This window comes from Pyrus communis, chromosome 5, assembly GCF_041283825.1.
Source record: "Pyrus communis isolate YQ-2024b chromosome 5, ASM4128382v1, whole genome shotgun sequence".
Taxonomy (NCBI): Eukaryota; Viridiplantae; Streptophyta; class Magnoliopsida; order Rosales; family Rosaceae; genus Pyrus; species Pyrus communis.
Genome location: NC_142569.1, coordinates 7,487,443 through 7,512,388, shown reverse-complemented (window position 1 = coordinate 7,512,388; position 24,946 = coordinate 7,487,443). Strand labels below are relative to the sequence as shown.

General features: G+C 37.8%; 2 protein-coding genes, 1 long non-coding RNA gene and 1 pseudogene across 4 annotated transcripts; 3 read left to right on the top strand and 1 right to left on the bottom strand.

Moving 5' to 3' along the window:
* The first annotated feature begins 1,635 nt into the window (after positions 1-1,635).
* LOC148696665 (uncharacterized) lies at positions 1,636-2,555 on the top strand. The gene is made up of 3 exons (XR_015962003.1): positions 1,636-1,947; positions 2,053-2,122; positions 2,341-2,555. It is a non-coding gene; the product is annotated as an uncharacterized LOC148696665 (long non-coding RNA).
* A 666-nt stretch (positions 2,556-3,221) lies between these two features.
* On the top strand, positions 3,222-6,389 carry LOC148696664 (receptor-like protein EIX2). The gene has a single exon (XM_088694028.1). The coding sequence runs from the start codon at positions 3,336-3,338 to the stop codon at positions 6,387-6,389; it is 3,054 nt and encodes a 1,017-aa protein (XP_088550154.1). The 5' UTR covers positions 3,222-3,335.
* Positions 6,390-14,543: 8,154 nt separating this feature from the next.
* Positions 14,544-16,279, bottom strand: LOC148696663 (uncharacterized). The gene has a single exon (XM_088693247.1). It carries the CDS (start codon positions 15,680-15,682, stop codon positions 14,624-14,626), a length of 1,059 nt encoding a protein of 352 aa, XP_088549373.1. The 5' UTR covers positions 15,683-16,279; the 3' UTR covers positions 14,544-14,623.
* A 5,764-nt stretch (positions 16,280-22,043) lies between these two features.
* On the top strand, positions 22,044-23,653 carry LOC137724244 (thioredoxin O1, mitochondrial-like; annotated as a pseudogene). The gene is made up of 5 exons (XR_015962455.1): positions 22,044-22,314; positions 22,420-22,485; positions 22,613-22,663; positions 22,776-22,855; positions 23,188-23,653. The product of XR_015962455.1 is annotated as a thioredoxin O1, mitochondrial-like (transcript).
* The last annotated feature ends 1,293 nt before the right edge of the window (positions 23,654-24,946 follow it).

Genomic DNA, 24,946 nt, shown 5'->3' with positions numbered 1-24,946 from the left:
CTAACCTAGGGTTTGTCAAATAATAATATCATGATATCAAATCATCTAGAAAACTAGCTAGTTTGTCATCCTCGAAAATGATTTCTTTCTCATGTTTTTTTTACAAGAAGCGATAGCAATTTTTCATTAAAATACAATAGCAAATACAATGTTGTAACATGAGTTCATATTCTTCAGTAACCAAATTACTTATCTAGAGATAAACAAATAAACATAATGAGTAATATCTTAACTGGCTACAACCACAAACGTCACCGAAACTAGCACAAGCACCAATAGAACAAATTTGTCACAAAACGGAAGACGAGACAGACCTATACTAAGGCATATATAATATCATACTAGCAATTAAGACCACATTAAACCATCGCTAACAAAGATCAAATCACGATAATATAATGTTAGGTTAGATTTTAACTTTGGTCATTTGTGGGTACCTTCAGTATATAATATTGCAAGTGCAAGTGCATGATATATAATTAATAAAAGGACCAAAATCGGAATTTAACATAACACCTAGATTCACTGTTAGCAACTTAACCAAACACACTAGCTAATCTAACTAATTTTAAATTGAAATCAAAGAGCATCACCAACAACTTCTCTAAAAGAGGTTATTTTGGCTACTTTAACTTAAAAGGCAGTAATAACAAGTCCAACATACTAATTATTTTAGTTTTTAGTACCGTGGCTCGCTATTTTTAGGGAGAAGGAGAGAGAAACTAACTGGCTAGCTAAACATTTAAAATTATTATGTCACTTGTACGCTCATGCTCCAATCTTTGTGTTCGGTTCTCGAACATACGAAAGAACAACGAGATCTTAAGCCGAAGTAACAAGATTTAATGGCAGAAAACGAGATATGACAGCAAAGCAGCAGAGCGATGAAATTTGAATTTTAAGATTGTTGTCCGATTAATAAAACGACCAAAAACTGGGTACTAACTAATTCAACATTAGTTATTTAAGCCTATGTGATTCTATGTAGTCAACCACCCTAATTCATAGTATGGAGAAATAAGTTAACAACATACCTAATTGTTTGACAAGAGAAAAGTGAAAAGGTTAGTAGTTGCCAAAGACACTAACCCAAAAATCATTTATGGTTTTAATAATGGAAGACTAAACTTGCAGATGTGGGAGCTTTTACATGCTAATTATATGTAATGGGGGACTCCTTACACTGAAATAAAAACATACGTACCATATTAATTAAACTGAAATAAAAACATACGTACTATATTAGTTAAATTGAAATACACGAGTTCAAATTGAAATCCGAGCAGAAACACATAATCAAAAATGCATTTCACACATAAGCCTCGTTTGGTACGTGAGGTGGGACGGAACACAATGAGACAAAAGTAGTTCGTTCTACTATGGCCTGCATACCAAACGTAGCACAAAAAACCTCCTTTCCATCTCGTCTCTTTCTGTCCCGTCTACGTACCAACCACGCCCATCATGTCAACATGTTTTCACACGACAATATTTGCGTGGCAACGAATTTGTCGCTGCAGTTGATTTAGAGCATTTACCTTGAACCCGGGATTTTGAGCTCGACCACTCCCTAATATGGCTTATAAAACAATCTTTATGCGTTGTGTGGGCCTTATGGACTAGGCCTATATACCTTCACCAACTGGCGCATATACGTAATAATTGTTTTGGGCTCTTCTTGTATTTTTGCCTTATGGACTAGGCCCAAACAACATCACCGAATCGGCAATCGCAGCAAGTTCTGCGCAGCGCTTCTTCATCGTCACAACCTTCCTTCCAATTCTTTCCAAACCCTGGCTTCTTCAATCCCCACCGCAGCATCTCCGCCGCCCACAGCATCTCCGCCGCCCACAGCATCTCCTTCCACCTCCAAACCCTTCTCCAATTCCCTCCACCACTTCCCAAACCCTCACTTTCTGCAAGTCCGACCTCTCTCCTCGCCCTCAGGTACTCCATATTTCTGTTATTGTTGTCGCCATTGTTCAAAGTTTCAATTTTTAAATTTTGGGTTTGGGAATGGCTCAATAACTTGAATTGTTGATTGAATTTCAGGTGCCTCTAATATTGTTGTCAATCATTAAGTCGGAGGATCAATTTAGCACCGCAGTCAGCAAAGCTAAAGGTAATTTTTTTTTTTTTTTGGGTTTTTTCTGGTTTTCAAAATCTTTTTGTTTTGAGAAAACTTGCCATATTTTCATACAACTTATCTATTTAAGTATAAAATTTCATATAGATGGGTTATTGCTGGTTCCGTCATAGTAATTCTATATGTTCTAACTTGAATATGGTAAAATCCAAGGTCCATTTGGTTTCTGATCTGTTGTGTGCGTTTTGGTGCAGCCTACATTCCAATTCTTTAAAGACGGGAAGAAGGTGGCTCAAGTTGTTGGTGCTAATGTTGCTCGCTTGAGAAACACTTTTGGAAGTTTGGGAAATACGACCTAGTATTGGAAAACAGTATAGTCAAGTCCTAAGTTCTTGTCTTGATAACGGACAAAATGATTCAAACTTGTGACCTCGTGTAATATTATGAAAGAAAATTATTAAAACAACAATTTCTGAGTTACTATATGTCCTGGGAGCTACAACCGCAACAACTCCGTGGTTGACGTATTATTGTAGCACATCTCATTGACTACACTTGTTGATTGATTAGGAAGATGAAATTGATACGATGGTGTTACAAACGTGTCTGATACTTTGAACACTTTAAACAAGGAAATGTCCAACTTTATGTCGGCGAACAAGTCTAAAATTGTGAACTTTCATACTTTTCCACAGAAAGAAATTATGAGATTGACTTAGAAGTAGACTTAAAATATAATTTAGCCATAAAAATATGATGATGTTAAAATATAATTTAGCCATAAAAAATCCAAACACATTATAATTTTTTTTTATCATTTTTTGTAATATAATTTAGCCATAAAAAATCCAAACACATTATAATTTTTTTTATCATTTTTGTTCCCTAAAATTAACAAACGAGATTATTCAAACGTGTTTGATACTTTGAACACTTTGAACAGGGAAATGTCTAAAATTGTGAACTTGTATACTTTTCTGAGATTGACTTAGAAATTAGAAGTTGACTTAAAAGTAGGCAGGAGCATTTGTGTCCTTGTCAAGTAGTCCCCCTCCCCACTCGATCTCTCCTTCCTTGCAATTTCATGGTGTGAATACGAATGTAAACGCGTGAAACTCAATCGAGTTGATGCACGCTGCGTAGCACTATTTTCTTTTAAGCTCTCATTGCTTTGTTATATATATGAGTTAGAGTTCACTTGTTGTGTTCATCTGCAACCAACTGGGGAATATATATACTGATTTCTCCTATGGATACCTTGCTTGCAAACACCTTCTTCAATCCCCTCAATATTTCTCTCTCTTTTCTCATTTTGCTTTTGGCATCTACGTATCTACCCACTGCCATAATCTGCTTGGGTGATATCGGAGTTCCGAGCACCAGCACTGTGAAACCATTATGCATTGAGGAAGAAAGGCGAGCACTTGTCAGCTTTAAACAACATCTTGCTGATCATTCTGGTAGGCTTTCTTCTTGGGTGGGTCATGATTGCTGTCAATGGGAAGGAATTTCATGCAACAACAGCACCGACCATGTTGTGAAGATGGACCTCCGGAATCCGTATCCAGATTCCCATTCTTATGCCGAGTGGGACAAGTCGGCTTATGAAAGGTCTCTCTTGGGAGGTAAGATAAATGCTTCTTTGTTGAGCTTGAAACATTTAAAATACCTGGACCTCAGCTACAATAAGTTTCAAGGCATTCGCATTCCGATGTTCTTTGGGGAGCTTAAAAGTTTGCAATATCTCAATCTCTCCTTTGCATCATTTGGGGGAGAGATTCCCCCCTCTCTTGGTAACCTGTCAAGCCTGAATAGTCTTGATCTCGGGATGAATTTCCACTTGTCTTCCAGAAACTTGACTTGGCTTTCTCACCTCTCTTCCCTAAAATACCTTAATCTCAATTACGTGGACCTTAGCCGCACAGGAGCCAGTTGGGCATATGATATTAACATGCTTCCTTCATTGTTAGAGTTACACTTATCTTCGTGTCAAATTGAAAGCATTCCACTCTCACTCCAAAGGATTAACTTGACATCACTTTTGGTCCTTCATATGTCGAATAACAGTATTAAATGTTCTTCATTTCCCAATTGGGTTTTTAATCTTAGCAGCCTCATGACACTTGATCTATCGTCGAATAATTTCAGTAGTCCTTTTCCAAATGAATTTGCAAACTTCAAATCTCTAGAACACCTTGATTTATCTGGAACAAGCTTAAAAGGTCAAATTCCGAAAGTCATTGGAAATTTGTGCAAGCTAAAGGTCCTAAGCCTTTCTGACAACAAGTTTGATGGTGGGGGGATTGAAGAGTTTTGGAGGAGCGTCTCAAATTGTCCAAATAATTCATTGGAGTCGCTAGATTTGTCTTATTGTGAGCTAGAAAGCCAACTGCCGGCCTCCATAGGAATGTTAAAGAATTTGCAGGATCTCAACCTTGGTGGAAACTCTTTGGTGGGCTCAATTCCAGATTCCATCGGAAACTTGTCATCCTTGAAATCATTGTACCTCTATTCTAATAAGATGAATGGCTACATTCCAAAATGTTTGGGACAACTCTATGAGCTAGTTCACCTCGATTTGTCTTATAATTCATGGGAAGGTACTCTAACGGAAGTCCATTTCAGAAACCTCACGAGATTACAAGATTTTCAAGTAGGAATTCAAGTCACAGACCCACCCATGTCCCTCATTTTTGACGTGGCTTCTGTTTGGGTTCCTCCTTTCAAGCTCCTATCAATTGCGATCATAAACTGTCAGGTAGGTCCTGGTTTTTGGGTATGGCTTCAATCTCAAACTGAACTGATCGACATCACTCTTAGTGGTATTGGAATCTCTGAAGATTCGATACTAGAGGAATGGTTGTTGAAGATGTCTTCCCAACTCAAAAATTTGGATTTATCTAACAACCAATTACGTGGAAACTTTCCATCCCGTTTGAAATTTCCAAATTTAGATAATATTGATTTGAGTCATAATCAGTTGGAGGGCCCACTCCCACTTTGGCGGTTCCCTAATGTCTATACCCTTTATCTTCAAAGCAATCTATTCTCCGGGCCAATTCCCTCCAATATTGACCAAATGATGCCCAATTTGGCAATTTTGTCTCTTTCTGAGAATCATTTGAATGGCACTATTCCTTCCTCCATCTGCAACATGCAAAACTTGGGATACTTGTCCATAAGGAGCAATCAATTTTCTGGGGAAATGCCTCGTGCATGGAGTGTGGGGAGTTATATGGATTTTCTAGATGTTGGTCACAACAATCTCTCTGGCAATATTCCCACTTCATTGGGGATGTTAAGTTCACTGCTAGTATTACAGCTCAACAACAATAAATTTGGCGGTGAAATTCCTGATTCCTTACAAAATTGTTCTGGTTTAAAGGGTCTTGATCTTGGACACAACAATTTATTTGGGAACATACCTCTATGGATAGGAGGATCAAATGTATCCTTGTTGTATAGGCTACAATTACGATCCAACGTTTTTACAGGACATATTCCCCAACAACTGTGCAATCTTCGGAACCTTCACATCCTCGATCTTAGTCACAACAGCCTTTCAGGTACTATTCCCAAGTGTTTGGATAATTTAACTTCGCTGGTCAACAATAATTCTAATGCCTTCCGTATGATGTTTGAGCAAGCCACACTGACACTAAAAGGAGCGGAGCTTGTATACAACAAGACTCTACAACTTGTAAAGAGCATTGATCTTTCATCAAATAATTTACAAGGTGAGATTCCTGAAGAAATAAGCAACCTCTTCCTGTTGGGCACCCTGAATTTGTCCATGAATCAATTGACTGGAAAGATCCCCTCCAAGATCGGAAACTTGCATTTGCTCGAAACTCTTGATTTCTCGCACAACCACCTTTCAGGACATATTCCTCAAAGCTTTTCATTTTTAACCTCTTTGTCCCACTTGAACTTGTCTTATAACAACTTGACTGGAAGAATTCCTTCTGGAAGCCAGCTTCAAACACTCAATGATTTGTCCATTTATATGAACAATCCATCGCTATGTGGCATTCCTCTCCCAACTAATTGCCCTGGAGATGACACTTTCCCAGCTAAGGATGCAAATAACAAGAATGAAGATGGAAATCATGATAAGTTGTGGTTCTATGTCAGTGTGGTACTTGGCTTCATAGTAGGTTTTTGGGGCATTTGCGGCACATTGATCTTAAGGACATCGTGGAGATATGCCTATTTTCAATTCTTTGACAACATCAAAGATAAGGTAGCACTAGCAATTGCATTGAAAGTGGCTTGTTTCAAAAGAATTTTTTCTGAAGTTTGATAGTACTATGTATATATGATGTTTTCCCCTTTATACGTTGTATTTTTGGCACTTGCAATTTATGTAATAAATAAAGGAATTGTATCCATCCTTCAATAGATGTTTCCACAAGCAACTTTATGTATTCTGATTTTCTCATGTGTAAAAACTTGGAATTAATAAAAACTAATGTTTTTTTATTTCTACTAATTATTGATAGCATAATACAAAATATGTATATGGCTATCATCCATTCAATGTTCACTACAAGCAAATGTGCTATAGGGTACCATTTCTTATCAGTGGCTTTGTAAACCTATGTGTCAATATTGTCTAATTTTAGTGCCTTTAACCTTTGTAACACCGTCATTGGTGTCAACTATAAAATTTTTGATACTGAAGTCATATTGTTTTGTTTTTCTATTAGGATGGGTTGGGATCTATTTATTGGAGATCTATTTATTGGGATCTATTTATTGGAGAAAGCAAATCCATAGGGCATGTTATTTGGAATGAGATTGAATTGAATGCGTTTTTGGGGACTGCGTTGGTGGATCTTTACAGGAAGACTGGTTGTTTGGATAGCGCTGGATACGTGTTCCAGCAAATGGTAGTTAAAAAAATGTGTACTTGGAATGCGATGATTTCTGCACTTTCTTTGAGAATGAGGCTTTGGACTTGTTTGAAAAAATGAAGATCGAGAGGTTGCTGTCGAGTTGCGTTGTGTTGTAAGGGGTTGGGTGATGGTGGTTGGGTTGAGTTCTTTTTTTAGTTTATTTCTTTCAATTTCTGTAAAATAGTAGAATATGTAACGGACATTTTAGGAATATAGGTGGGTGGAAAAAGAGTGTTTTAATTTTTTCTAACTTTTTTGAGGGGTGGTAATACAAGGTAGGGTGGGGAAGTAGGGTTACAGACCTATATAAAGGTCATTGTGAACCATGCTTTGCCCCGATGTGGGACTTTCAGTCTCAAAACCTCCAACAATATTTAGCAAGGAGGAAAAAGAAGCTAAGACCATCTCCAACCGAGGACTGGCCAGATGGCTCGTTTTAGCCCTCTGGCCCTCCAAGATTCTCTAAGATATTAATATTTTAATGAACAGTATAGGGCCATATTTGCCTTCATCTCCAATCGAGGACCAGAGGGCTCGTTTTAGCACTGCCACAAAAAACCGTCTCCAACAGAGAGCTAAAGGGCCATAGGGCCAAACATAATTTATTATTTAAATTTAAAAACTACAACTTAAATTCAAATCCAACAACTTAAATTTAAAAACTACAACGATAATTGGCCCAAAAAAATTAGAATTTAAATTTAATGAATGGTTTAGGTATTTATAAGAAAAAAAATTAGAATTTTTAAGAATTTAAAAAAAAAAAATTGGCCCAAAAAACCAAAAATAAAAAAAATAAAAAATTGAATACAACGGCTAGTTGACTAGCTGTTGTATTCAAATTTTTTTTAAGCAATCCTATCGGTTATAACTGACAATAATACATTTAATTTTTAATATAAATATATTCCTGTCGATTATAACCGACAGGAAAGCTATATTTTCTGGCCAGCCCCGGGCTGTCTGGTTGGTTGCATGCAGCCAGCCCTCCAGCCCTCTAGCCCACTCCGATTCCGTGGGGCCCTCTTAGATTCCACAGCCATCTGGCCTAGCCCTTGGTTGGAGATGGTTTTCGGGCTATTTTCGGCCTTCTGGCCCTCTAGATCCTTCGGTTGAAGATGGCCTAACTAGCTGGCTAAACATTTAAAATTATTATGTCACTGTACAATCATGCTCCAATCCTTGTGTTCGCGAGAACCGGAATACCAAGATTTGATGGCGAAAAACGAAATCTGATGGCAAAGCAGCAGAGATTTATTATTTTAAGATTTCTGTCCAATAAATAAAACGACCAAAATCGGTACTAACTAATTCAAAATTAGTTAGTTAAGCCTATGTGATTCTATGTAGTCAACCACCCTAATTCATAGTATGGAGAAATAAGTTAACAACATACCTAATTGTTTGACAAGGGAAAAGTGAAAAGGTTAGTAGTTGCCAAAGACACTAACCAAAAAATCATTTATGGTTTTAATAATGGAAGACTAAATTTGCAGATGTGGGAACTTTTACATACTTGTTATAAAAGGGTTAAAGTTTGAGAGATAACCTTTTAATGGTAGGTGCAAGGTAGATGTAAAATGCCACACTAAAATTATAGCACAGGCAGATAACAATAAAAGGCAGAGGAATAGATGATGTTACTGATATTTTTCTCTAGTTTTCTTTCTTCTTATATTTTCTGTAACATGAAAACATATGGAGTGCTCTATTTATAGAGCAACTCCAAACTGATGCATTAACTGCATGTTGAAACTTATAACGCGTCCTCTGACAATACAATTCATTTTCCACTTTCACTTTGCATGGGCATTAAAAACTTCTGCCCATGCTGAAGAATTCTACTAATGAAACTGTGGGCATTCATTGCCCATGAGACTTTTCAACACTCCCCCTTGGATGCCCACATATCAACATGAGTTGCCTCGTTAAAACCTTGCTTGGAAAAACCCAGTGGGAAAAAACCATAGCGAAGGAAAAAGAGTACAACTTTTCCTGGATCGTTGATATAGTGTCAAGTATGCTTATGTTGCCTCGTTAAAACCTTGATAGGAAAAACCCAGTGGGAAAAATCCTAATCGAAGGAAAAAGAGTACAACAAGCTGAAGGAAAATTTGTGAAAAACAAGTTCATTTGAGCAACATCAACAACATGCAATTAACAATTAAAAGGCGGAATCATGTTTATATGCACTCAAAAACAAAACTTAACCCATGAACTTCAAAGCCTAGTAGATAGGTGAACCAAGACTCAACTCAAAAACAAAGTGAGTTGAGAAATCAATACTTTTGTAGATTCCTCTTTGCATAAGCAAAGGCTAATCACCCAAAGAGAGGGCCTTCATTCCTTGCATCTTAGATCCATGGATTTGGATGAATGAAAAGGTTTCTCCAAGTTCCCAAAATTGAGAACCTCTAAGTCTCCACACCAAGGTAAGATTGGAGAAGAAATGAGTGACCTTGAGGAAGTAAGATTGCTAGATGTTTTTACTCAAGGTGGCCGGCCATTTCTAGAGAGAAATGAGAGTTTGTTCTCATCTTTACTCCTTAGAAAACCCTTAGGATGAAATGGCTATAAAGATGTCTTTATACCACCTCACAATGGAGTGGCAAACTTGCAATTAAGCCAAGTTCACTACCCTCCTCTAAATGGCCGAATTTAAGGGGATTTATTGGGCTATTTGGGCCTTTGTGAATCATTATTCATTAAGTTGTCATACAACTTAAGTCAATGGACTTGACGTTCGAAGCCCATTGGGCCTTAAGGTCCAAAACTATCCCGAGGTCTTTAACGAACTTATTTGTTTGATTAATTAACATATTAATTAATCCTTGCCATAAATAATTAAACCATTTAATTATTCTTACTCATCTCCGTTGAATCTTCAATCTTTACCTTACACGGTGTACGATCCATTAGGTTCCTTTTAGCGAGGCAGTGGGCGATTCAAACTCTTTCAAATCGATTGTGAATTGGAACTTACTTTCAATTCTCCCGTTAGTGATAATACACTTTTAGGGCTTCCACAAACCATGGTTGACGCCTAGCAGCATGTCATGGTTACCCAAGCTAATCAGAAGAGGTGGAGAACCTATTCAGTTTTAGGATTACAAATGCAATACGGTCTTTCTCTAATACAATACTCTTGACCACATTGTTTGGTTTGATAGTTTATTCATGTCTACTATCCAATGTGAGTCTTGTGCTTATATGATTACCTTGAATGTGATCTGGAACGCATTCCAACATCTCATTCATACTCTGGCCAGAGATTCTAAATCATATCATAGAGTATTCTCCCTCAAACAGTTTGAAGGTTAGAGATCCCTTGTTGCGCATTCACTTGCCTCCATGGCTAAGTGGCTTAACCCCAACGATGTCGTGGACACCCTCCTGATGGAGTGACTTTGACATAATCAAAGATTAAGGACCTAACCACAAGACAACTGTGATGCCTCAGGTCAAAAGACTAATTTGCATTATCCCAAACATGAGTTCTCATGTGACATGAATATGAGAACTCTTCGTTGATCGTGTTCAGTGAACTCATTCTCTATTGAGCACCTACGTACTTGTCTTGATGTCACACACACCAATGACTCGAGACTAGTCACTCTCCCTGAGAGAAGACATAGCACGTACTGATCTTAACGGACTGTCAATGCCCAATTGACAATCCTATGATCAGGAACGTTTAGGATGTGTCAACGAAAGAATGGTCTCATGAATCTAACTTCTTTAGATCGCATTCTTCCAATCACATATTCCTTGGACTTATCGTTTAAGCATATAACATTTATATGAGACGGCTCAAACAATAATCTTTGCCCTTTACATTTAAACTACATTAGTTTGAAATGTCCGTAAAGTATCATCATATGATTGGTTTTAGGGCACATTTCCAACACAAGCATGTATCAGGGATGCTCCCTCTGATATGTATCTCCCCCTGATTCCGCATTCTCCAAATTTAGCTGTTTGGTAAGTCGACGTAATCCGATGCCTTGCACTAACTTCTGAAATGTGCACTTTGGTAGAGATTTGGTGAACAAGTCTGCCAGATTTTTATTTGAACGGATTTGTCTGACTTCAATAACTTTAGCCTTCTGAAGCTCATGAGCACTGAAAAACTTTGGAGATATGTGTTTAGTCTTATCGCCCTTGATGAATCATTCCTTCATTTGGGCAACACAGGCTGCATTATCTTCATGGATGACAGTTGGGTTGTCTGTCTTCGAAGCTAGACCGCATGAATTCCGAATATGATGGATCATTGATCTTAACCAAGAACATTCACGACTTGCTTCATGTAAAGCAAGTATTTCTGAATGATTTGAAAATGTAGCAACTAATGTTTGCTTGGTTGAGCGCCATGAGATTGTTGTATCTCCATTCTTAAACACATATCCAGTTTGTGAGCGGGCTTTATGCGGATCAGAGAGGAAACCAGCATCTGCATATCCAACAAGGACCTGGTCATCTGTGGAGTTCTTTGAGTAGAAGAGACCCATGTCTGTTGTCCCACGAAGGTATCACAATACATCTTTGATACCCTTCCAATGACGAATTGTTGGAGCAGAGCTATACCTTGCTAACAAATTAACTGAAAAGGCTATATCTGGTCTAGTACATTGTGCTAAATACAACAAAGCACCTACTGCACTCAGATATGGTACTTCTGGACCAAGGACCAGCTCATCATCTTCTTTTGGCCGAAATGGATCTTTCTTAATGTCCAAAGAACGAACGACCATTGGCGAGCTTAGTGGATAAGCCTTGTCCATACCAAATCGCTTCAGAATTTTTTCAATGTAAGCTGATTGGTGGACCAAAATTTCACTAGCACAATGCTCGATCTGCAGGCCGAGACAATATTTTGTTTTCCCAAGGTTTTTCATTTCAAATTTCGCTTTTCAGATATTCAACAGTTTTATTGAGCTCTTCAGGAGTCCCAACTAGATTCATATCATCAACATATACTGCCACTATAGCGAATCCAGAATTGGATTTCTTAATGAACACACAAGGGCAAATAACATTGTTGATATACCCTTCTTTGATCAAATACTCACTGAGACGATTATACCATATTCGTCCAGATTGCTTCAGACCATACAATGATCGCCTTAATTTGATCGAGAGCATACCTCGTGGTTTATTACTTGTTTCAGGCAACTTAAGTCCTTCTAGGACTTTCATATAGATGTCAGTATCTAATTCTCCATATAGATACGCAGTGATGACATCTATAAGTCACATGTCAAGTCTTTCTGAAACCACTAAACTTATTAAGTAACGGAACGTAATTACGTCCATTACAGGAGAGTATGTCTCCTCATAATCAATTCCAGGTCTTTGAGAAAAACCTTGTGCAACGAGTCGTGCTTTGTATCTTGCGATCTCGTTTTTCTCATTGCGTTTCCTTGTGAATACCCATTTGTAACCCACGGGGTTTACACTAGGCGGGGTTTGGACTACTGGTCCAAAAACATTCCGCTTTTCCAAGGAATTTAATTCTGCCTGGATTGCATCTTTCCACTTAGGCCAATCCTGTCTCTGTTTGCATTCATCAACAGAGCGGGGCTCAATATCATTACTTAAGATGATTTCAGTGGCTACTGCAAATGCAAACATATCATCGATGATTATTTCATTCCGATCCCACAATTCATTTGTACATGCATAATTTATGGAGATTTCTTTGCTTTCATGTACTTCTGTCTCTTCAGGGACAGATGTCTCATCAATGACATTTTCTTTTTCTGGAAGTCCAGAATTATGAATTGTGGATGTATCATTCATTTTCTCTTCCTGAATGACTTCATTTGGATTCAGTTGTGCCCTCGACTTTCTCTTTCGAGGGGCTGAATCTTTTGAACCTGGGGGTCTACCACGCTTCAGGCGTGCACCAGATGAATCATTCGCTGCCACTTTATTTTGTCCAACAGGGACATCAATTATTGCAGGTTCATTTGCAGCTGGTATATGTGATTTTATCACTTTCATAGCATCATTAAATGCATCTGGCATTTGATTGGCAATGCTTTGAAGATGAACGATCATTCTCACTTCATTTTCACATTGAATGCTGCGAGGATCAAAATGAGACAAGGTGGGAACAACCCATGTCAGCTCTTTCCGTTCTTCTGGAACGGTCTTTTCTCCCCCTAACGACGGGAAAATTATCTCATCAAAGTGACAATCAGCAAAACGAGCTGTAAACATATCACCTGTCAAGGGTTCCAAATATCTAATGATAGATGGTGAATCAAAACCCACGTAAATTCCCAGTCTACGCTGAGGTCCCATTTTAGTGCGTTGCGGCGGTGCAATAGGCACATAAACAACACAACCAAAAACTCGTAAATGGGAAATGTTTGGCTGATGTCCAAACACGAGTTGTACTGAAGAGTATTGATGGTTGGCTATAGGTCTTAATCGAACCAATGATGCAGCCTGTAAGATGGCATTTCCCCATGCAGAGACTAGCAATTTGGTTTTCATAAGCAGAGTGCGAGCTATTAACTGAAGCTGCTTGATCAATGCTTCTGCTAAACCATTTTGAGTATGGACATGAGGAACAGGGTGTTCGACATCAATGCCCAATGTCATGCAATAATCATCAAAGGTTTGAGACGTAAATTCACCAACATTATCAAGTCGGATTGACTTAATGGGATAATCTGGGAACTGTGCTCGTAACTTAATTATTTGAGCAAGAAGTCTCGCAAAGGCTACATTCCGAGTAGACAAGAGACAAACATGTGACCATCGGGTAGATGCATCAACCAAAACCATAAAATATCGAAATGGTCCACATGATGGTTGAATAGGCCCACAAATATCCTCTTGAATTCTTTGCAAAAATGATGGGGATTCAGCATCAACCTTTAGTTGTGATGGTCTAATTACCAACTTCCCTTGAGAACAAGCTTTGCAAAGGTTATCATTTGAGGCAGCAATGTGTCTGCTCACTAATGGATGTCCATTAGAGTTGGTAATGATCCTACGCATCATGGTAGATCCTGGATGACCCAGACGGTCATGCCAAAGCATGTAAACTTTTGAATCAATGAACTTCTGGTTCATGACAGTATGTGATTCAATTGTCCTTATGTATGTATAATACAATCCACTCGACATACCACGCAACTTCTCCAATATACGTTTCTGGGTATCATTGGAGGTAATGCATAGATACTCCACATTTTCTGCGCTTTTTGTTTCAATGTGGTATCCATTTAAACGTATGTCTTTGAAACTCAACAAATTTCGAGTAGATCGAGTAGCATACAATGCATTCTGTATGGACAATATTGTTCCATTTGGTAACATAATCTGGGCTTGCCCTGAACCTTGAATTACATCTGAAGGTCCTGATATTGTTGTTACCACTACTCTTGTAAGTCTTAAGCTTGAGAAATACTTTCGATCACGAAGTATTGTATGTGTGGTTGCACTGTCTGCAAGACAAATATCTCCGCCATTTCTCATGTTCTGAGAATAACCACAATTTTTATCCATGCTCTTTGAGTAAGAGAATCAGAGTTAAAAGCAAGTTATAACAAGAAATTTACATGCCACTTTTATTGAATCTGAAAATACTACAAGTTCAGCATAATAAAAGTACATTAATGATTCAATCGGACCGGTATACTTCATTTCCCCTTTCCACAATAAAGTCTGGAACATCTAGATGAGTTGTGTTCAACTGCCCTGATAAGTCAAACACTGGATCAGGTATATCCATTGGTCTAGCCTGGTCGAGAAAGTTGGTCTCGACACCCTTCTCCTTGAGGGAGGCTTGATACAGATCCATTAGATGTTTTGGGGTACGACAAGTACGCGCCCAATGCCCATTGCCACCACACCTATGGCAGGCTCCTTCAGAGTTTCTAGGAGCATTGTTCATATGAGTTTTGCCTTTGTGGCGATTCGCATTTTTGAAGCTCGGGCCTGAATTATGCCTCGGAACCTGGTTGTGAAACTGAACTCCATGGTTCTTGCCTTTCCTATTCCATCGACCTCGCTTGTGGCCACGTCCTCGTTTATGATTATCACCACCAGAGGATGTGGCGTTCACTTCGAGGGAAGCAACATTCACTTCTGGGAATGGTGCAGATCCAGTAGGTCGGGAATGATGGTTTTTCATCAGGAGCTCATCATTCTGTTCAACTACTAAGAGCACAGATATCAGCTGGTTGTACTCAGTGTAGCCTCGCGCTCTATACTGCTGCTGCAGGAGCACGTTGGAGGCATGAAATGTGCTGAGAGTCTTTTCCAGCATATGCTCCTCAGTAATAATATCCCCACAGAGCTTCATCTGAGAGGTAATTCTGAACAATGCAGAATTGTATTCTGCCACTGACTTGAAGTCTTGGATCTTCAGATAACTCCACTCATAGCGGGCCCTTGGAAGAATCACCGTTGTCTGGTGATTGTATCTGTTTCTCAAGGCATTCCAGAAAGCTAACGGATCTTCAACCGTTAAGTATTCGCTCTTTAGTGCCTCATCAAGATGGCGGCGAATGAAAATCATGGCCTTTGCCCGATCTTGAGAGGATGAGTTGCTCTCTTCCCTGATGGTATCTCCAAGATTCCCTGCTTCCAGATGGATCTTGGTATCCAGTACCCAGGTCAGGTAATTCTTCCCGGTAATATCCAGGGCAGCAAATTCAAGCTTTGCCAAGTTCGCCATTTTCTTTTCTAAAAGAAAATGAGATGTGTAAGAACTTGCAATAATATGTATTCCTGGAGGAATATGATGTTAGAACTTCTGGTTCTTACAAATTTTTCATTTTGATCTTCAGGCCAAAATGATAAGCACTCGAAACTTCTGGCTCGAGATTTTCAGGGTGAATGAGAAGGGCGATTGTACCGCACCATTCTCATTGAAATAATGTAATATAGAATGGGCGATTATTCCGCACCACTCAAGTAACAGGAAAATTAAATATGCAGAGCAGTGTGGGCGATTATACCGCACCACCTAAAATTGCAATGAAATTAAACAGCAGGTAAATTTATATATGCAGGGTAGGGTGGGCGATTATACCGCTCCACCTAAAATTTGCAGTAAAATTAAATCTGCAGTCCAAGATAGGCGATGATACCGCACCGTCTTGGATCGCAATAAGAATAAATTTGCAGTTCAAGATGGGCGATTGTACCGCACCATCTTGGATTGCAGTAGAATTAACATAAATAAATACTGGGTTAGTAATCAATCTCTACACCAAACAAGTAATCAAAGATGTATGTAACCGTTAGTTGGAGGACTAAGAGCAGGCACGGAGCAAACAATTCATCGCGAGGGTATATGGCGCAGTTGAGGCAGAGGAAGAAGATGAACAGTAAAAACCTTAAAGGAAACATTTTTTTCTTTCTTTCGTTCGTTCGGCGAAAAGAGATAAGAGAATAATTATATTTAGAGACTCGTGCTGATAACATGTTATAAAAGGGTTAAAGTTTGAGAGATAACCTTTTAATGGTAGGTGCAAGGTAGATGTAAAATGCCACACTAAAATTATAGCACAGGCAGATAACAAATAAAAGGCAGAGGAATAGATGATGTTACTGATATTTTTCTCTAGTTTTCTTTCTTCTTATATTTTCTGTAACATGAAAACATATGGAGTGCTCTATTTATAGAGCAAGTCCAAACTGATGCATTAACTGCATGTTGAAACTTATAACGCGTCCTCTGACAATACAATTCATTTTCCACTTTCACTTTGCATGGGCATTGAAAACTTCTGCCCATGCTGAAGAATTCTACTAATGAAACTGTGGGCATTCATTGCCCATGAGACTTTTCAACAATACTAATTATATTTAATGGGGGACTCCTTTTTATGAACTTCTTCACATGCTCCTAACAATATATGTCACAAGTCTTATCTCTACTAATAAAACACTCATTGTCAACCGAGTATTTATCAAATATAGTAAAAAATTAACCCTTAATTTCAAAAATGTTAATTTTTTTATAAAATCTTTCAAATATATCCAAATTTTCACATAAATAGACACAAATATCCTCAAATTTAACAATCAAATAAATTAAAGGCTTTTTAGCCAAAATGATTCGTAATATTGACATAACTCTTTAATCTGGTCCTTAACAATTAATGATAATCAATAGTAGTGTTCTTGAATTTGTTTATCGTTAATCATTTTAGTCTTTCTTTGAATTTGTTCATCGTGATCATTTTAGTTTTTTCGTGAAAAATCTGTTAATTGCTCTGTTAGTGTGATGATGCGGCACCAAGTCGATCTCACAAATACAATCATATAACGACATGTGGATTAACTTTAAAAACTATTTTTATATTTAAAACTAAAAATGATATTGGTAAAAAAAAAGGCGTTGAAGGCATGATTGAAATTCTGTTGCTCCCACTTGCGGTAACCACGGTGGCGCTCAATGTTGGTGATGAGGGGGTTGAAGGGGATAGGGCTGTGGTGGTGGAGTGTAGAAGCGAAGGTGAAGTTGGACCGGAGCTTGAGACCACAATAGCTAAAAAGAATTTAATTTATTTAATTGTTAAATTTGAGGGCATTTGTATCTATTTAAGTGAAATTTTTGATATATTTGAAAGTTTTTATATAAAGTGACATTTTTTAAATTAAGAGTTAATTTTTTGCTATATTTGATAAATACACTTGTCAACCAAAGCCCTATGAAATTACCAGTTTAATCTTCTAACTAAAATAGAACATGAATAAGAAATATGGGTTGAAATGTAATTTCACACAACCAAATTTTGCTTTTTTTTTTCTTTCAAAACATCACCTACATGTAATTCTAACATATCTCCAATTAAAAATAAAAATAAAAATAAAAATGAAAAACCTTCCCACTACCATATTCTCCATCACTCTCTTCGTCTCTCATTCTATTTCAAAAACAAAAATAAAAAAATTTCACACACACTTCGTGTGTGCCTATATGCAAGTTAAAACTTAAGAAAACTCAAACCAACCTAACAAACATTGGGTAAGGAGGTTAAGGATTGTGTCATATCCACCCAAAGCGTTCAATGTTAGCAACTTAACCAAAACACTGCCCACCATGACATCACTATATGATAGTTGGGTAAATTCACCTAGGCCCAGCAAACGATAGAGAAAGATTTACATACATCTTGTTACATCACTGCTTTAACATTTTAAGTCATCAATAATGTAATGTCGCGTTATTGGTCTGAAGTTATAGAGTTGTTTACTTGAAGAAGTTCTCTCACCAGACACTTCATATATTTGATCAACTAGAGTTCAAAAGGCGCGAAAAAGCTTTCCTCTTTAAGTTGTGACTCTGCTGTAACCGTTATTTTTTATGATGCATTTTGTGTTTTGAAATTGTGTACATTTGGCAATGATTCCAACAAGGCTTATAATAAGTATAGTTACTGGTACTAGCTAATTGGCAGGAAAGTCCAATATTGTTATAACGAATTAAAACATACGTACCATATTAATTAAACTGAAATAAAAACATACATATCATATTAGTTAAACTGAAATAAATGAGTTCAAATTGAAATCTGAGCATAAACACATAATCAAAAATGCATTTCACACATAGGCCTCGTTTAGTACGTGGGGTGGAACGGAATACAGAAAGACAAAAGTAGTTCGTTCTACTTCGGCCTGCATACCAAACGTAGCACAAATAAACCTCTGTTCCATCTCGTCCCGTCTATGTACCAACCACGCCCATAGTGTCAACTTGTTTTTACATGACAATATTTGCGTGGTAACGAACTTGTCGCTGCAGTTGATTTGGAGCAGTTGTTTGAACCCGAGACTTTGAGCTCAACTACTCCCGAATATGGCTTGTAAACAATCTTTATGCGTTGTGTGGGCCTTATGGACTAGGCCTATATACCTTCACCAACTGGCCCATTTACGTATTAATTGTTTTGGGCTCTTCTTGTATTTTTTTCCTTAAGCCCCAAACAAAGCACCGAATCGAGAGAATTAAATGGCGAGGGAGTCGGGAGTAGCCATGGCAAGTTCTGCGCAGCGCTTCTTCGTCGTCATAACCTTCCTTCCAATTCTTTCCAAACCCTGGCTTCTCCAATCCCCACCGCACCATCTCCGCCGCCCATAGCATCTCCTTCCACCTCCAAACCCTTCTCTCCAATTCCCTCCACCACTTCCCAAACCCTCACTTTCTGCAACTCCGACCTCTCTCCTCCTCGCCCTCAGGTACTCCATATTTATGTTATTGTTGTCGCCATTGTTCAAGGATTCAATTTTTAAATTTTGGGTTTGGGAATAGCTCAGTAACTTGAATTGTTGATTGAATTTCAGGTGCCTCTAATATTGTTGTCATTAAGTCGGAGGATAAATTTATCACCGCAGTCAGCAAAGCTAAAGGTAATTTGATTCGATTTGGAAACCAAAATCTAATTTAACTCCATGTCTATCGATCATGTTGAGTCTAAACGGAAGATGAAAGTGCTTTTATTTTAATCTAATTCACAATTTGTGGAAATGAAGAGAAGGAAAGAGCGACGTGGGGCTGTAAAGCCGTCCTCGGAGAAAAGGGTGCTGAGATTGACACTATTTCATTGGGTAATACTAGAGAGATCAACTATTTAGATCCAATTTTATAAACTATATAGTATGTTAGTTGATGATTGAATTATTACTTTTTTTTTCTTTTATTACAAAGGATAAGAAATAAGATTTTGATTTACTTTTTCTTTCTTTTTTTGGGTTCCGTCTTTCTATTAAAGTAGCTCATATTGTTTGCAATTGAAGTGCATTTGGTTTACCTGCAATTTCTTTTTCCAAAAGTTTAGCAGATAACAGAGGTTTAAGGATAACACAAAAATTATCAGAGTTAGGATTAGTGAGTGGGTGGACACATGTCACATTTTTGGAGGGGCCATAGAGTGACATATGGGTATTTGGAGAGATTTTTCAATGTAATCAGAACACGAGAATGAGATAATACATCACGTGTCATTATACAAATTATAAGATATGTGTGTTAAAAAGTTAATAACTTAAAAAATAAATTATCTCACCACTTATATAAAAATACGTGGTGAACCACTCGTGTTTCGGTTACGATGAAAAATTTTCTCGAGTATTAGGCTGTTGAAAATCTGGATTCTTTCCTCTCAGGGATGAAACTTAGGGGGATGTAGTCAATTTGGATTATAGAGGATTTTAATGGATTTTTTTTAGTGCTAGACTTCAAAGAACTTTAATAGACTTTATAATTCTCTATGGATTTTAGAAGATTTATATGGATTTTCATTATGATTTTTGTGGATTTATATGGATTTCTTCCATGAATTTCTTAGAATTTTGAAAAAATTGAAAATCACACGCAGAGCTGTCGGATCATTTTTAATGAAATCATGCAGCTGTGACTCAAACAACTCCAATGTCCCAATGTGCGTTCAGTTATGGGTCTCCTCTGTCTAACCTTCATTCAGTCTAGCAGACCGACCACAAGCCGCAAGCCGCAAGCACCCTTTCAATCCCATGCTCACCATTTTCCTAAACTTCAATGCACACTCTAGCTTCCTGCCCTTCCAGTACCCACCAAGCATAACATTAGAAACCACATTTCATTAATTTCCAGCAAGCTCCACTTCCCCACAACAACAATACATATGAATCAACAAGTTCTGCACATGCAGCACAGAGTTTACCCCAAAACTAGAAAGTATAGCTATTGGGAACCAAGCTCGGCCCATCGACGAACTCACTGATCTGCCATTGAAAATCAGTTTCGTGCGAGGAGAACATGGGAGAAAAAAACTGATTGCAGCGATATGTTAAAAAAATATTGAACCATCGGATCTCAGGTAAGGCAAAAAATGGAGGAAGACTGTTCCTCTTCTGAGAAAAGAGAGAACTTGCCAGAACTCGATAGCTGTTTACGAGTAGAATTTGAAAAATAAAAATCCATGATAGATGACAATGAAGACGATGTATTCGAAGTCGACGAGGACGATGGGATGTGTTCTGAAGAGGAAGGTATAGATGAAGATGAAGGGGTTGGAGGTTCTTTTCTGTTTGAGGGCGTGAAAAGAAATCAGATGGGGGATGGTAGGATTCTTGACAGCATTTGGTATATATATATCATCCACCTTTGAATCCATCAAAATCCATCTTCCATTCAAATCCTATCAAATCTTTTGCTTCTTGCGTATCATGTTCAGATTCTTCAATCATAGTCTACCGAATTGCAGAAGAAATTGCAGAACACCCATTCGAACCTACCCAAATTAATGTCCTGACCGAACCCATATAAGAGAATTCGAACCACGGCAAATTTTCAAATTCGTTCTCAAAGAAATCTTGACCAATCGCCGTGAGGTCGTCACCTGAATAGAGAAAAATAGGAATTGGGTTTTCTGGGGAGACCTTGTTCTCAAAGAAATCTTGACCAATCGCCGTTAAATAAACTCACATGACTATCACATAGAGGTTAAAATTCATCATTTCAATTCAAATTACATCATATTTCATGGACATCTAGTATGAGGTAGGGTTTAATGGAAATTAGATTTCATGGAAAAAAAGTTTGAATGTAAAGAGTGAAACTAAACCTGTAAAACCACGTCAATGGCTAGGAGAAGAGGTGAAAGTGATGTTGGAGAACAATTCAGAAAATAAACACATAATCAAAAATGCATTTCACACATAGGCCTCGTTTGGTACGTGGGGTGAGATGCAACATAGTGGGACAAAAGTAGTTCGTTCTACTCCGATCTGCATACCAAACGTAGCACAAAAAACTTTCGTTCCATCTCATTTCATCTCGTCCCATTATGTCCCGGCTACGTACCGACCACGCCCATAGTGGCAGCATGTTTTCACATGACAATATTTGTGTGGCAACAAACTTGTTGCCTCAGTTTATTTAGAGCATTTACCTTGAACCCGAGATTTCGAACTCGACTACTCCCTAAAATGGCTTGTAAAACAATCTTTATGCGCTGTGTGGGCCTCATGGACTAGGCCTATATACCTTCACCAAAAGGCCCATTTACATATTCATTGTTTTGGGCTCTTCTTGTATTTTTGCCTTCAACCCCAAACAAAGCACCGAATCGATAGAAGAAAAATGGTGAGGAACTCAGGGGTAGCCATGGCACGGCAATTGCTCGGCAATCGCAGCGCTTCTTCATCGTCACAACCTTCCTTCCAATTCTTTCCAAACCCTGGCTTCTTCAATCCCCACAGCACCATCTCCGCCGCCCACAGCATCTCCTTCCATCTCCAAACCCGTCTCCAATTCCCTCCATCACTTCCCAAACCCTCACGTTCTCCAACTCCGACCTCTCTCCTCGCGCTCTGGTACTCCATATTTCTGTTATTGTTGTCGCCATTGTTCAAAGTTTCAATTTTTAAATTTTGGATTTGGGAATAGCTCAGTAACTTGAATTGTTGATTGAATTTCAGGTGCCTCTAATACTGTTGTCATTAAGTCGGAGGATGAATTTAGCACCGCAGTCAGCAAAGCTAAAGGTTTTTTTTTTTTTTTTTTTTTTTTTTTTTTTTTGGGTTTTTTCCGGGTTTCGGAATTTTTTTGTTTTGAGAAAACTTGTCATATTTTCATACAAATTGTCTGATTTATATATAAAATTTCATATAGATGGAGCTGTGCCAGCACTTTTCTATTTCACTGCAATGTGGCGCGGGCCTTGTAAGTTCGAAAGACGTTTTCTTTTAAGCAATGAAGTCATTGGCACGAAAATGTGGCGTAATAATGTGCTTTGAACTTATGATTGCTACTTTGGTGTGATCTTCTTGTGCAGGCAGGATCATATCTCCAATCATTGGGGAGTTGAGTGAGCAATACCCACACGTAACAACGTATAAGGTTGACATCGACGAGGTGCGCATTCGAATTGGAATTTAGTCTTCTGTAAACTTGGATCATTTTTTTTTTTTTTGGGAACCATTTTAGTTCTTTTGTGGACTACTTAAATCCCAGCTTAAGATTAAGGTCAAAACTCGGAAGAACTCTTAAGTGTTGCTAATTATGAAATCTAGTTATCCGTTACGGGTTTTAATTCCCAAGTTAGTTTTAGCAATTATTTTACTTGTGGGCTCATAGCCATCTGGCATGGAATGGTTAGCTAGTTTGAATGTAATTTCGTTTCTTTTTATTTTGGGAGCAAGAATTTTTTCATAGTTCATACCTAACCTTGTTTATTCTATCTACAGAAGGCCTTACAAACACTTTGGACGAGTTGAATATTTCCTCCGTGGTAAATGATTTGCTTTAATTTTTTTGAAGAAAATGCTCCAGTTATATAGCTTCTTTTATTCATGGCACTCTTGGGATGATCTTTTTAAGATGGTCTTTTTAATGGATTATTGCTGGTTCCATCTTAGTAATTCTATATGTTTTAACTTGGATATGGTAAAATCCAAGGTCCATTTGGTTTCTGATCTGATGTGTGCATTTTGGTGCAGCTTACATTCCAATTCTTTAAAGATGGGGGATGAAGGTGGCTGAAGTTGTTGGTGCTAAAGTTGCTCTGCTCGCTCGAGAAACACTTTTAGAAAACGCTTCAAGTAATTCTTTAGTACATTACACTACACTTGTGTGCTTTCTCATTTGTGAATGTGGTGTTTATATTAAATGCATAATAGCTTTTAATGGTTCAAGTTTCTCCAAATGTGATCAGTTCTATAGCTCAATTTTATATTAAACCCTATCGTAGGATTTCCATTTCATGTGTGGGTGTGTAGCTAAAACTGTTGGTGTTGATGACGCTTGGAAAGTAGCTATTTAAAAACGTGGTAGTAAGTTACATAATTCATTTGCGCTTGTGTCATTGGAGCTTACAACTAGACCAAATGATATACCATATTGTGAATCAAAAAACCAAAAAACTCTCCGCAATGTGGAACGTTCTGTGGTTATTGGTGTAATTGTTATGTGATGACAATGTAGGCAATCAACTGTGTTCCTCCTACATTTATGTCAATTTTGTTCTATTTTTTAGGGTTGTGGCACTTAATTATGCATTTACTAGCTGCTGATTGTGTGTGTGTGTGTGTGTGTTTTTTTTATTTTTTTTATTTGCAAAGAGGAAGAAAACCATAAAGGAGCCATTTTGGTGGTTTTAAATTTGGGTTACTCATGTTGTATTGGTTTAACTTGTGTAAGTAGTGTCCAAAGAGATGCGTAAATTCAGATTCTTGGACATGTTTGTGAATCTATAATTCATGTTCTCTTGAATTGCTTTTGCATGAACTCCCTCACACTCTCAAACGCGGAGACATTTTCTTTTAAGCAATACCCACATGTAACAGCGTATAAGGTTGACATCGACGAGTTTATTTTGTTTGAAGAAAATGCTCCAGTTTATTTTGTTCTTGGTATATAGCTTCTTTTATTCATGGAACTCGTGGGATGATCTTTTTAAGATGGTCTTTTGAATGGATTATTGCTGGTTCCATCTTAGTAATTCTATATGTTTTAACTTGGATATGGTAAAATCCAAGGTCCATTTGGTTTCTGATCTGTTGTGTGCATTTTGGTGCAGCCTACATTCCAATTCTTTAAAGACGGGAAGAAGGTGGCTCAAGTTGTTGGTGCTAATGTTGCTCGCTCGAGAAACACTTTTGGAAGTTTGGGAAATACGACCTAGTATTGGAAAACAATATAGTCAAGTCCTAAGTTCTTGTCTTGATAACGGACAAAATGATTTGAACTTGTGACCTCGTGTAATATTATGAAAGAAAATTATAAAAACAACAATTTCTGGGTTACTGCATGTCCTGGGAGCTACAACCGCAACAACTCCGTGGTTGACGTATTATTGTAGCACATCTCATTGACTACACTTGTTGATTGATTAGGAGGATGAAATTGATACGATGGTGTTACAAATGTGTCTGATACTTTGAACACTTTAAACAAGGAAATGTCCAACTTAATGTCGGCGAACAAGTCTAAAATTGTGAACTTTTA